At 44.6% G+C, this 14,512-nt stretch overlaps 1 protein-coding gene across 5 annotated transcripts in view; it reads left to right on the forward strand.

Annotated features, from left to right (window-relative positions):
• Positions 1 to 14,512, forward strand: part of LOC119461402 (translation initiation factor IF-2) — a 61,680-nt gene that overhangs the window by 40,951 nt on the left and 6,217 nt on the right. For 3 of the 5 annotated variants that reach the window (XM_049672621.1, XM_049672620.1, XM_037722696.2), the window contains 2 exons: positions 63 to 144; positions 956 to 1,086. The exons of 1 other annotated variant lie outside the window; for it this stretch is intronic. In XM_049672621.1, the coding sequence (XP_049528578.1) occupies positions 63 to 144; positions 956 to 963 (90 nt within the window). In that variant the 3' untranslated portion in view covers positions 964 to 1,086. Of the gene's footprint in view, positions 1 to 62; positions 145 to 955; positions 1,087 to 14,512 lie in introns of those variants that run through there. One more of the 5 variants, XM_049672622.1, reaches the window with a different exon arrangement.

The raw sequence follows: 14,512 nt of genomic DNA on the forward strand, positions 1-14,512 counted from the left end.
AATGTTGATAGCGACGCCTGATTCATGTTCATTCTATGAGTTTGTTTTTGTCTTACGAGCAGGGTCGTGTGTGTCGTGTTGGTCAGCGCTGCGTACCCCAACAAGTACAATGCATCAGAGCACCCTGCCCACCGATATATAGATGTGAGTATAACGCGAAGCCGAACGTGTGTGCGTTTCCACTCTAAGAGTTCTCTGACTTTTTTCATACATATTGTTGCATACAACCACCACTATGAAAGGGTGAATCACAAAAAAGTACATGCGAGGAAAAGCATAACCTCGACACTCCTGTTTAGAAACACCTGATAAGTATTTTTTTGTATTTAACTTATCAGTTTCTGTCCTAATTGTGCAACTGTGTCAACATTTCCCTGCATTTGTGATTCAATCCTTTCCTTTACTGCATATTACCTGTCTTTGAGTTGCTTCTTATTCTTTAGCTACATATTTATGCGCAAATTGTGTCTAGTGTCCTAACGCTCCCGCTGCGTTTATCTTGTATTCAGACGCATGAGCACTAGAATGTTCATCTACCTGTTCATGTGCACTTTAAATCGGACTAGTTTTTATCATTCCTGCCTAGTTATACGACACTCAAATGTTGTAGAAAGCCGGCAAAGGTACCTTACGAGCATCTTCAGTATCACACAAAATAAACCAATCTATCGAGCCTTTAAGATTAGTCAAGGCGGCGGTCGGGCATTTCTTCGCACCATAACAGGTGGTGTCCAAATTCGTGCCCCAGCGATGCTTCTCTCTGGATAGCACAAACAGATCTGAAAGGACATGCTTTTGCTGCGTACTAGCTCAGCAACCCATTGTGAGAGCCGAAAACACGTCCTAGGCGCCATATTTCCCAGAACACCTATACGTTCCGTTACATTATGTCGACAGCCAGCATGACCAGCCGTAAGTTGTGTTTGTTTTAAAACATTCTTTTCTTTATGTGCAGGTCTCTGAAATAGAGATTCAGCCAAGAAAATCACACTGGATGAACATCAGCCTAAGCATATTAGTTCGTTCAATAAAAGCACGTGTGCGCAAGAAGAGTCGGACGACCTGCTACTTCAAGATTTTGCACTTTTTCTATTCAGCTTGGTATGGAACGTTTGCCATTAATCAAATGAAACATCTGCCCTAGGTACTTAAAAATCATTTGCATCATCATGTCTATTCCTCAGAAGCAGCAAAAAAATAAAAATCAGGCACAATAGCACGCAGAAATCACCTTCCTAAATTACCCATTGTAGTAAAAGAGAGATAGAATGTATAAATGAAAAGAAACGGCAGAAATCGTGCCACGATGACTGTCGAAAGTAATGCGAATTGCAATCGAGCAATGTAGTGACAGGACACCATCCATTAACTCCAGATTATTCAACACATGTAGTGGTTTTCTGAGGTTTTCTTTGATCCGACTATAGGCCACATACTCTTATTTTGTACCACTCTGCTATGGCACTTGGTTGCCAAGATAACCCATGAGCATGCAGTCACGGCGACGAGTGTATGGCGCCAAAGCAGTAACGATGGAATGAGGAGGAAGGAATGATATTGATTCCCAAATTATGACGATGGTATAACGGCGAAAACGCGATGACGACAACACGGGGACAATGAGATGGTGACAATGGTGTGATGACGCCGGTATGATGACAACCGAACGAAGCTACACTGACGACGATCGCACGACCGAGATAGCATGATGACGACGGTATGACAACGGATGTATGACAGCGTCCGTGCGAACACGACGCAGTGACGTAGACGGCATGAAAACGACGGCATAATCACGATTGAATGACAACGGCGTGATTACAATAGAATGACGAACAAGGAGTGACGTCGAAGGATTGACGAAGGTGGTGTGACGGCTACGGCATGACGACGAATGGGAATTCGAAACTGAAGTGATGACGATGGTGAAACGACAGCGCGACGAAGATGTCATGACGACCATGGTATGATGATGAATGCAGTGATGACGATGATAAGATGGCATGAGGAAAACGGCGCGACGGCATCTGTATCAAAATAACCTGTATGATGACGATGGCATGACGAGAGGCGGATGACGTTGCTGAAGTGACGATGATGGCACGACCACGATGGCATGACAGCGATGGTCTGACAATGCAGGCATGATAGCGACTGGTGATGACGGCATGACAAGGGCGCTCTTATCATAATTGAATGACGACAGCGTGATTACAATATAAGGACGAATAAATCTTGACGTAGATGGAAGAACGACGAGGGTATAGGACGACGATTCTATGACGACAATGGCGTGGCATTACTGAAGTGATGACATTGATAAATATACAGCGGGACGACGACTTTGTGGTGAATATGGCGTGATGACGACGACATGACGAGTCAGATGACAAAACTGGAACTACGATGACGCAATGATCACGACGGCTCACGACAAGGAGACCGTATCCTACAGGCCCTAACAATTAGACAACTTGGGCGACAGGGTCCTGGTAGAAGGCGTGGTGAGGACGGAATGACGATAGTAAGATCACAAGGCGTGAATGAGGACAATGGAACGACCACGACCGCATCACGACCAGGAGCACATACTTAGCGACCCAAGCAGGTACACAACTTGAGTCACTGGGTCGGCTTAATAGTATGGATAGATCATTAGAAAGACAGGTGTATGTGTAGTAACTGTATTTTTCAGTGGGACAAGGGTATTTTAGAAAGATGAAAAGCACAACTTTGCGGTTATCTTAGGTTTATTGACCCAACAGCTTCGGTCGGTTGACCGACCCTTTTCAAGGGATATAGGAAATTATCGCAATGCTCTCTTTACATCTTCAGGTAGACAAAGAACGCGCATGTTCTTTCTCTGTAAATGAGTCTAAGATCACCGTGAAGTTCTGCGTCTTATCTTTCTCTCTCTCTCTCTCGATATATATATACATTAATAGATAGATAACTAGATAGAAAGAGATAGATAAATAGACAGGCAGAAGGCCTCAAAGCGACTTAGGTAGGCAAAGAATGCTATTAGCAACATCAGCGGGAATGACCACGCCGACGCCGCCGCCCTATATGCACGTGAAAGTGGTCAATGTGTCTTCATTCCACTTTCGCGAACAGACGCTGCAGCTGGACTGTGATTGATGTCCCGTGAATGTGCTTTGGCCCTGTGAGACTCGAACACTTTCTCCATGTGCCGTTTGCGTTCATTGTCTCCGCATATACAGATGCATCTACCCCCTGGATTACCACGACATGAACAGACCATGCTGTACTGTATGTATGTGGCGTTGCATTTACGAACTCATATGCTTTCCTTGTTGGAATGGCGAACAGCCCCACGTGCGACATTTGCAATAGTGATGAGACGCTGGCACACATTATCTGTGTCTGCCCGAGCTATAATGCCGAAAGACAAGTATTGTGACAGAGTGTTGGACCAATTGGATAAACGTCCGCTAATGGAACTAAAAGTTACTAAGGTTCCTGCGGTCTACGGGCCTTCACGATAGACTTTAAGAACGCCGCGCCCTACCGCTCTATAGTGTACGCGGTTTGTTTGTGCTCGTCTTTCTTTCTCTGTCTCCCCCCTTCTGCTCTATTTCTCTTTTTATCCCCCTACCCGCCATGCAGGGTAGCCAACCGGAATTACATCTGGTTAACCTCCCTGCCTTTCTATGCATCCTTTCTCTCTCTCGCATTAAAATAGCCGGTCAGGAGGAGACAAATAATAACCAGTTTCTTTTTGCGGGAAAAGAAGGAAGTAGGGGTAAAGAGTGCAATAGTGGCAAATATGATAATGGAGTAGAGATGCAAATATGCAAATGCATGACAGATGGGCGTAGTTACAGCTACGAGTTAGTATCTTGCGACACGGTTCGGGGAGGGAATGGCAAGTGGACTTGCATTACTAAGAGGGCTCAAAATAACAACATGAAAAAAATATCGAGCTGTAAAGGTGACTCGAGGAAGGCAGCAACACCTGACGCTCACTGGCGTTCTGGGGATAACTGCAAGTGCATTGTCTTATTACCCTGGATAGGGGATAGGTAGCACAATGTACAGCAGGGGCAAAAAATGCGCGAGAAAGTTTACTTTTTTGTATATGCTGTAGGAAGCCCACGTCTTATTTCAACTTCGCCGTTTTGCTGGATGTCAATGAGTTAAAAAATAGTTGCGTCTGGTACAAAGCATGTGCAGGTGGCACCATCCTAAATGAAAATGCAGCTACGGTGACTTGACAATTTAGGCGGGCGCTCTACTTTTGCGTTGGGCGGGATACCAGAGAAAGGAGTTAGCCATTCAGAGCCCTTATTAAAAATGAATACATAAATAAATAAAGTAAAATTATACTAGATCAACTTCAGCTCGGAAGATCTGTTAGTTCGTTTAATAAAAGCACGTGCGCGCAAGGAGGATCGGACGACCTGCTACCTCAAAGTTCTCAACTGTCGTACAGCTTGATGTAATTTTTCCCAGCCTAATTAAACATCTACTTAAAGCAATTTCCAACGCGCTGTAGCTCCAGTTAAACCACTCAGAAATAGGGAAAATGATCACGCAAGAATTCCCGTTCAGGAATCAATTTCTTAAACTAACCTATGGCGCGAAAACAGCGATAAATATTGCATTATTTTCGCTTTGTCATTATTGTCGCTGTTTGTGAGCCACATTAAGCTCAGGCAATTTCTGTGTTCTTCAGACACGATAAAGCACTAAATCATCCGCCTTCACTGCGACGGGTACCTTTCTAAAGGCCGTTTCACATGCTGCAATTTTCATCGCAGTCGCTGTGCCGACTCTGCAGTTTTTGACTGCGACCAACCGGTCGCAACCACGTGATTGTGGTTATCTTGCCTTACTTGCTTATTAAATTTGACATGCCAAGCGTGCAGGCTATCGTAATAAATTTTCTACGACGTCATATTGTTACGGATGAAGAATGGATTGATTTACAGTGACAAGCGGAAACAAGACATGGCATGGTCCGAAACAACCGAACAAACGCTGCGTCGCAACGTCGCAGCGAGCGCTGCGATTTTCCGCGAAATTGCGCCTAGAGCTATTTCGCGTTCTGTTTTGGAAAATGGCGTCTCACTCAAGAAGTGCGATGCTCGCGGAGGTGGATTGCTGAATGCGGTACGTACGCGAAGCCATCCATAATAAAAAAACTTGTGCCGCAGGTTCCATTCTCCCATTTCTATGCGTTCGTTGACGCGCTACGTAGCAAACGAAGTGCATTTTCACCTTTGCTTCGTATGCTGTAGACACACCTATGCGAGTTCCCAATACTACGACGTGTTCGATCCCCACGAGACGACATGGTCTTTTGGGGTCTTCACAATTATAATTTGTTGAGTAGCATACAAAAATCACGCGTACGGAGCAGTTTAAGTAATTGAAACCTCTGCAAGGGCAAATGACAAGGCAGTAAAGTACCCGAAGTTTCAACGTTGCGCTGAACGCGCGACCGTTTAGATGTACTGTTTTCCTGTCGGTTTTCCACACGCGTAAACTTCCCCATGCATCTGGAAAGATTATCTTGCCTTACTTGCTTATTAAATTTGACATGCCAAGCGTGCAGGCTATCGTAATGAACTTTCTACATCATATTGTTACGGATGAAGAATGGATTTATTTACAGCGAAAAGCGGAGACAAGATATGGGATGGTCCGAAACAACCGATCAGCCCAAAAACCTCGCGCCGCGTCTGCCTCCTCTTCTACGCTCTCCTGTGCGGCGTTACAATATTTCACTCCGTGGCTTGAATGAACACAGTCAACTTGTTTTCGAATACTCCATGCATGTTAAGTTGTATCTTCTCTGATGGAGTGAGTGAGTGAGTGAACTTAGAGAATTTTTTTTTTCCTACGCAGAAATCAATAAACCATGAATATATTGCCGACTTTTCATTCTATTCAGGCAGAGCGACACATAGAAGGCACATGAGACAACACACAGCGCTGAACAACCAGCTGCGAGCAGCTGTTTACGTACGTCATGCATAAGAACCGCCGTTGCGCCCTCCAAAACAAATTTAAACTTCAAAACGTTTTCAAATGACAAAACACAAGTATTATTTGGTCCTAATAAAGAAAGGTCAATTATCTTATAACGCGCACGCCTTTTTCATTACATTAAAAGAATTATGCAGCGTGTGCTACAAAACCTGGCAGCAAGCAACCCTAGGCGTCGCATCAGTCGCATTGTTGAAATCGCAATCATGTGAATTGCGCACTGACTCCACCTCGGCCGTAAATGAGATTCGGAAGGTATACAACGCCCACCCAGTCACAGACGAAATACACCAAATGACTGCACACATGCCCGGTCAGATTCGGATACAGTGAATCCCACGGGACACTATTTCTGCTCACATACAAGCTGACACCACCACCCACAGTGAGCTGCCACTAGCTGTGGAAACACATTTCCCAAGTGACCCCCAGGGCGATTTCCTCCACCGCAAGGAGATTCTCCGCCGCACCACACGAGATTTAATTCCACCGTGGGGTTCAAACCTCCCAGGCGGCCTTACACGCCTGGAGGACGTGGTGTTGCGGAGACTCCGTGTGAGGGTGGCACTTACCCCATCGGTCACCTATGCCTGGCCACAACACCTGCGTGGCTCATTTGCGAATACCTGCCCATATTGCCCAGCTCGAGCGTCCACGGCAACAATCAAACAATTGCTGTGGACATTCCCTGGTCTAAACCAGGTACGACGGGGCTACCTGCAAACAGTGGGCCTTCATCCTACGCGACCACCGGACTATGATTCGTGGCTCTATGGAAACAACCATTGAGCACTATTGCTGTTCATCACCGAAACCGGCATACATTTCTATATTTAATGGTTTATGCCGTTGGGCGAACTTTCGAAGTAAAAAAAAAAAAATTGAGCCTTTAAAAAAGTTGCATTGCGACGCGCGCGACCACACCGATCGCAACAGTCGCAGGCATGTGAAACAGCCATAAAGCGGATGAGTACGCCCAACAGATTGTTCGTCAAATCCAGTTAACCGATCAGGACACTAGCTGTTTAGCGCAATGCTTTCGTACTGTGCACTAGAATCAAACACAGCCCTAGTTTATTAGGCCTTCCGTAGATTGAACACCAAAGGTCGGAATAAACCAGCATTCTTGTTTCTCTTGAACGTGTGGAGCATCTTCCGCGTGGTCATTTTACAGCGTACGCTGTTATGGACTGATGCTTATAGTCTTTTCGGTCGCCGCCATCGGTGTGCGTCGCAGCTACCGCCGGAAATGAGAAAGAAATACCCAGTTGCCTCCGGGACCGAACCCAGGCCCGCTGTGTGGGCGGCAGCTATACTCTACCACTCAGCCATGCCAGCGCTTGCTAGAATGCAGTGTTGGTGAAGCAGTGCACTGACCAGGACAGCGAGTGTTGTGTATTCTTGCCTCTCTCCGCCTTGTCCTGGTCAGTGCGCTGATTCACCAACACGGTATAATGATTAATCACCAACTCGCCCAGCTTTCCACATTGCTGAGCTTGCTGGAATGTAAGGCGAAAATGTCCTATAGACGCGTCCTAGCGAGCGAGGTGACACGCGATTAGAGTTACTCTGTGTGCTAGCCATATTTAGTAACTCTTCACGCAATGGGAGAACCGCGCCGCCTGGCGTCGATATGTTCACGCTTTGCATTGCAGTTGCATAATATTACACCAGGTGGCACCGCGTTACACCGTTTCCACGCTGGAGGCCACCTAGGAACTTCTACTACTGCGGCTGTTTTGATGGCGTCTTCTAGCAATGCCGCGAGCGTGCGAGCGAGCCCTGAAACTAAAGACCCTTTTATCCACACTCAAGCTGCAAAGGCAGTACATTCATGGCCCTAGAAAACTACCGGTCATGTGTTTTCAAGGGCCATATTATACAAGGAAAAAAATATCACAGTTTCTTCATGACGGCGCAGAAATGAAGGCGATAGCAACGTGTTAGAATTTTACACGAAGTGTAACACTCGCAGCTGTAATGCCAGTATTGATTGAAGTAAACCTTAAACATAAGCAGCCTAAATAAAAAAGAGCTGTTGTGCTAGGGTGGTCCTCTGTTTGAATCCTGCCATCGAATAATTTCATTTATGTTAATAAATTAACGCCAACGCCTTTCTTAGTGACTTCACTACCACATTTCCGTATCGGGTAGGTTTAGACCCTCTTCGCCGATACCGGAGGTCGTGCACAGCCTATGCTGTGCACAGCCGCGCCAATAAAATTACGTCATGTGAAGGTTTGAGCTGTTATTGTTTCGCACTTTTAACATCTGAGTCTTAGCAGATTTAAGATGAAAGTCATGCGCTGTGGATCATTTTTTTTCATGGTATTTCTTTGTGGGCTGCCATTCTCAAAATTCTGAGGAACAATTTTGTCAAGAATGAAAAACCTGGTGTGAGCAGCTGTAGTGGTAGAATGGTGTGGCACTATAACCCGCATATACGCCATGTAATATAGCATGGCGTGGCACATCGAATACATATACCTAAATATATACGGAACCTCACCATGACAACGACGGCAAAAGTTCGCTTCTAGTGTTCACATAATGACTATCGCAATCACATAAGTGTTTTGACCTATGCTGTGAATACTATTGCCACATGCGCTTGAAGCGTTACATGCCCCATGCTTGGAGCTCATGTATGTATACCCAGCGCATCGAAGGCTACAGAGTCAAAGCCTCTTTTTTTTTTTTTGCTGCGCGTATGCATGCAGTCCGCAAACGTAAGCCACTTGAAGCGGCGTAGCGTAAAACAATCCGTACCAATAATTATTTTAGTTTGTTGGTTCACGCTTTATTTGAACGATGATATAATGATTTTCGTTTCTTGCTGTTCGTAGTCTTCTGGCTTTCTGGTGTTTATGTCTAGTTTTCCTGCTCCTGTGAAGCGCCATCAAAACACCGGAACCACTTGGCGTAGTAACACAAGAGCAGAAGCTCCGCACGTGCTAGGGCGTGGGCATAGCTTTGGCTATGCTGCCACAGAAAGTTGCCACGGAAAAATAAAAATTATGGGATTTTACGTGCCAAAACCAGTTCTGATTATGAGGCACGCCGTAGTGGGGGACTCCGGAAATTTGGACCACCTGGGGTTCTTTAACGTGCACCTAAGTCTAAGTACACGGGGGTTTTCGCATTTCGCCCCTATCTAAATGAAGCCGCCGAGGCCGGGATTCGATCCCGCGACCTCGTGCTAAGCAGCCCAACACCATAGCCACTGATCAACCATGGCGGGTAGATTTCTCGTTGACCTGTATTAGGGCATGCGCTTACATGTTCCGTGTTTCGAGCTCATGTATGTAGCTTTCTTGATGACCTTAGCAATACACTTCACTTTTCAAACATACGAACTTTATCAGAGAACTGGGGCCAGCTGGAGAGTTCTATATATTTATAAGCTCTTGTAACTCATGTTGTACCTGATGACGAAATCGGAAGTTCTTTGGGAACTCTGTAAACCTAAGAAGGGCCTGGGTTGGTAAAAACGTACAGACAGCGTCGGCGATGTATTATCACTGCCAAAAAACAGACGATTGCACTTCCGAGAAATGTGCGAATTCGCACATATACATCTTCCCTGTCATAGATGTATCAGTTGTTTAGACATGTTTAAGAACAAGCAGCTTTCCATGAGTATACACGGTACCTATAGGGAAGTAATATTCTGTGAAGATCGGCCCTGATTCCTGAAAGACTTAGCTCACTTAGATCAAGTCAAGCAGGGTGGTACCCAGCCCATGCTTGACTTGATCTAAGTGATGCCAGTCGTGAACACGCTGAAGGAATGCGCTGAAGCAATGAGCATCTTGGGCACGTTAGCGACAGGCGTCGTTTAGGTCAAATCAAGCATTAGGCTTCAAGTTAAGATGCATTTCTGAATACACGGGTACGTATTTACACCTAATGATACCGGCTTACATTTAGTTTCGCATCAGCAAGTTTTCTGCCACCCAATTCACAGTGCCCACACGTTTACCAGTACGCAACGTGGTAGCCTTTTTGAGCTCGAAATGACGCTGAAAGTCAGGTTTTCATGTCAGTTGGCTTTCATGTCACATTGTAACCTTTTTCAATTATATTTTTTTAATTTCCGGTATGTTATTCCCGAAGAAAACTAGAAAAAATGCCAAATTTTGTGCAGAAGTAGATGTTTCGCCACTTTTATCTTCATGCAATGCTGCGCCGTGCCCGGTATCACGGTAGCTGCGTCCAGCCAGATGATGCCAAATCCTCAACACGTGGACGTGTATGTATGATATCGTAAATGTTTAAAAAGTTATCAAGGAACGCTTGCGCGGAAGGTTAACAGATGCAAAATCTGACGTAATGACAGGTTGTGCTAACAAATGTCACTTGAAAAACTGTAATGGTGTCATAGATACGTACGTAAGCAAATATATAAGATAACGCCAATGTGAAGTAAGCCGTTAAAAGGAAACTCAAAATTGCTAACAGATACGTAGGCGCCAACGAGGCGAGGGCTGGCTGCTCAGCGCCACTGGCTCAAGCAAAGGGCTGCAAGCTTTGGCACGTCTGTATCACCGGCGTCTTCTTGCCTTACGAAGCCCACAAGGAGGAATACATCAAAGGTAATTAAATCTCTCTGTGTTTAACCAAGAAATAAACAATTAACTAAACAAGTAAATAAGTAAATAAATAATTACAAAGGGGATAAAACGTGCTAAAGATTATATAGAAAGCGTTTAAACGCATTTCACACCATGCCTGGATAAAAGACTCCTGCAAGGCAAACCAGTTATCTTCAAACATAGAACACGCTGCAGCCGCCACGAACACCACTCCCTAATCTCTTCCTGAAAGCTTTTGTGAGTTTCGTAGGACAGAATGAACAAATAACCACCTGGAGAAGACATTGTTCTCTGATTTAGATAGTATAGTTAGGCTTTCACACTTCATATCTCTCATCAATACAAGAAATAAAGACATGCTTGAATATTGTAGAAGAGGCAGGTACGTCGTAATTTTACCAGATTTTAGTTTACAAACAACACTAACAGCTCTCTATCAATCTGATACTGATATATGGTGCAAGTTCCTCGCGATATGAGGGCCACGAACGAGTAAGACGTCATCATTAAAGTATACTTAGCGAAGACGAAGAAAGAGAAAATTTGCTGGTTGTAGGGAGGTTTTATCACCGTCGAACGTTTGAAAATGGCATACAAAAATACATCGAGATATCACCCGCAAAAAATGAAAACAAATACAATAGAACATTGACACAAACAGGCCCGGACGTAGCTGATAGTTCAAAGAGACAGCATTGCCGACGCGAACACAAAAAACTTGGTCTTGATATTTGTTTCCCACAACACACACCACAAGAACGTGTTTTAGTCGATGGGTTCAATGTCACCTTGTCTACCTACGCTTGTTACGCTACTACACGCGCGCACAACTCCATCACTGCAAACGTACTATCGGGATTACTTCGAGAGATCCAGTTCTGTCTTTTTTTTTTCTTTCCAGCGCAAAATGAGAAAAAAAGAAACGTTGCGCAGCATTTAGTGCGAGCCTGTTTTGAGCCAATGAAACACCGCAGGATTCCCTGAGCTGTCATTTGGTACGCCGTTTGAATGGGCGATACGTCCAATATATACTGCGCGCTTCGATTCCTGCTTCGCCAGTTTCTCGGGAGCTACGCTATGAAGAACTTGGCCTTGGTATTAGCTCTGACGCTGCTGTCGGCAGGTGAGTTTTACCCAAACATATACAATCAGCTGCCGTCAATGTTTTTGAAGATGAAACAGATTTGTTCGTGCTAATTAAACAACAGTTGTATTTGTTTGATCAGTTCAGGTAATTATAAAATTGCGCTAAAGAAAATTTGTTTTTATCGCTATATAAAAATTGACATTTAAATATGTGGAAATGCTGTTCTAGCAACTCGCGTAGTTTTGAGGATGCTCAACACTTTAGATAGTTTGTAAGGAGAAATACGATGCTGTTAAGGTTTAATCAAAGCAAGGCTTCACTATATTCTCCTAAGGCCCCTTATACAATACATTGCACATTGCCTTCAACTTATTTTTTTTTCAAAATTCACTCGCAAGTGATTGCGCAAAATATTCATTCAAGGTATGAAATGCGGTGCATGTGTAACTGTAAAGAAGTGGTTTACTCGTATTCCTGTCACCCGCTTTCGAGAAACTTGACACTCAATTGATCTAGACCTCTGTGTTGTCCCAGGCGGCCTAAAGCAACCTTCAGGTGTGTTTCGATATCACTGATATTGCGTGAAAGTACCTGACGCGGCAGCAACATAGCAATCTGTTACACGTAGTTCTGTCTTCATTTCTGCGTTTAAGCAATGAAATGCAGTTTTTACTATAGCCAACGTGAGAAGATGGTGGAGATAGTTGAGACAGAGACGCGGCTTTTGGCATCTAACTGCGCTATATAAATTTAAAGAATTGTTTCTTTTTCAAGTTCATAACCTAACAGCAGACAATAAAAAGCACCTTGAAGAGCGGGTCTCAGTAGGATATACCTGCAACCGCTGCTTATATCTGCTCGAGAAATTCGCGGTAGGAATTTACTCGAACGCCACCGGTACCCTCACTGCGAACAAATGTTGTTGCTACGTTTTTCTGTCTTCCGCTTCTGTTGCGGAAACCATAATAAGAATAATTTTGGTACAACTATAGCCAACCAGATGTGCTGCCAAATAATTTTTGTCTAGTGCAAATGTGGAATATTTTTTTCCTCTCCACGTGCAAAAATATGCATTGTACAACATGCCGTGATGATTTCGAAAGACTCAGTATACTCGTCACATCGAAAAATTGATATAGTGGATAAGGAATGAATCATGAACAGGTAGATGCATATTTGCCGCGTTTCGTAAGCCTTGAGAGACTGCAGGTGTATTGAGCGCCGTACTGAAGATCTGGAAAGGCCTCCGGTTAACTTGCACGTTGAAAGGGAGGTTTTGAAAAGGGTGGTTTTCTAACCCTATATTTGCTCCAGCTCTGCTCACGGAGGCACAGCGATTCCCGGGCGGAGGAGGATTTCCACGGCCTGGTGGTGGGCGCAGATGTGGTGTAAGTTTTCAATTGTTTGTTTACAGGACATCAATTTGTGGTATTCAACTCTCATAAGTGATTATTTGTGCGCGAATACAAGCATTACCAATGAAGTATTTATCTCATTCGCTTGGATAACCACGTGGTATAATTTCAGAACGAAATTCAATGTAAACATGTAAGTGCGTTTCATGCACGTACTGAAAAGGCAACATATGGAATTTGTTGTCCATAATTCATCGCTCATAGTCCTCAGGTTCGTCACTTCTCAGAGTATACGAAGGCCGACTTAAAGCTTAGTACTATTTCGGTTAAAACCTTTTAGTTGCACTTTTATGCCGCTGCGCTGTGTACAGGCGCTACTATAGCTAATAATTTCATGTCGTTTGGGCATAAATGTCCAAATGAAGGGAGAAATATTGTTCCGGGTAAACATTCGTCATGCGGTCTTATGGAATGTGAAAAATGTCTTTGGAAAGTGCAAGTTATTTAATGAATTCAGCCGATATCGACAGTTAGTATGTACGTGCACTAAAGGAGCTGTCAGGTCTCTTGGGATCGCGAAACGCAGCCATGAAACCGTAATCTTTCCTGACCCATTACGTAGGGCCTCAGAATCTTGTGAAACGTCTTGCGCTTCGGTGCACGAACCTTCGCAGGTTACTTGCGAGTGTCAAGCTACTCAGCCTGGAAAAAAAGAGAAAACAATTTTTCTGTTTTTTTTTTTTTTACAGCTGCCTTCTGTAAAATAACTTCTTGTGGAGAATGATACACGTTATACTCTGCTTCTCGCAGGTGGCATTGACAGCTTGTGATTTGGAAGATTTTCGACCAGACGTGGCTGTAGTTCAAAGTAACTTGAAGCTAACAAAATGTTAGAGGTAAAATACGTTCTTGATTTTAAAGTTGTCAATGCCGTCCTCTAGGTGTGAACGCTATTAGCCAAATAACCAACAACCGCTATTAATGAAGAGTATCAACGTGTTTGTGGTTGAATAAAGCAACAAAAAACATTCTACTCTAATGGCGAATTCCACTGGGAGAACAGGAGCAGGGCGCCGCGCAGTGCGGAGGCGGGCGACAGCGCAGTGAGAGCAGGCACACTCGACCCGCCACTGGAATACGGCGTGCATTCGGAGAGCAGGTGGGAGGGGGGCATGTGAGGAGAAATGCACCATGTGACTAAAGCAATCGACGTCCCATTCTCTTCAGGAGAGCGGCAAAACACGCGTGATCGTCTTGTAATCTGTCGGGCGTAACCATGTCACCGTTTGCGGCCACGTCCTACATACTTTTGTGCAGCGCCGACGCATCCCACAAAGTGTCCGCCTGCGAAGATCATCTGAAACTGCAACTTGAATCTGAAGTTGAGCTCCAGCAGCTTTCGCTGCTGTCACCGTCGAGCTTCTCAAGCACTGCAGCAAGGCGACGACGCTTTGCTGCCG

Source organism: Dermacentor silvarum, chromosome 8 (genome assembly GCF_013339745.2).
Source record: "Dermacentor silvarum isolate Dsil-2018 chromosome 8, BIME_Dsil_1.4, whole genome shotgun sequence".
Taxonomy (NCBI): Eukaryota; Metazoa; Arthropoda; class Arachnida; order Ixodida; family Ixodidae; genus Dermacentor; species Dermacentor silvarum.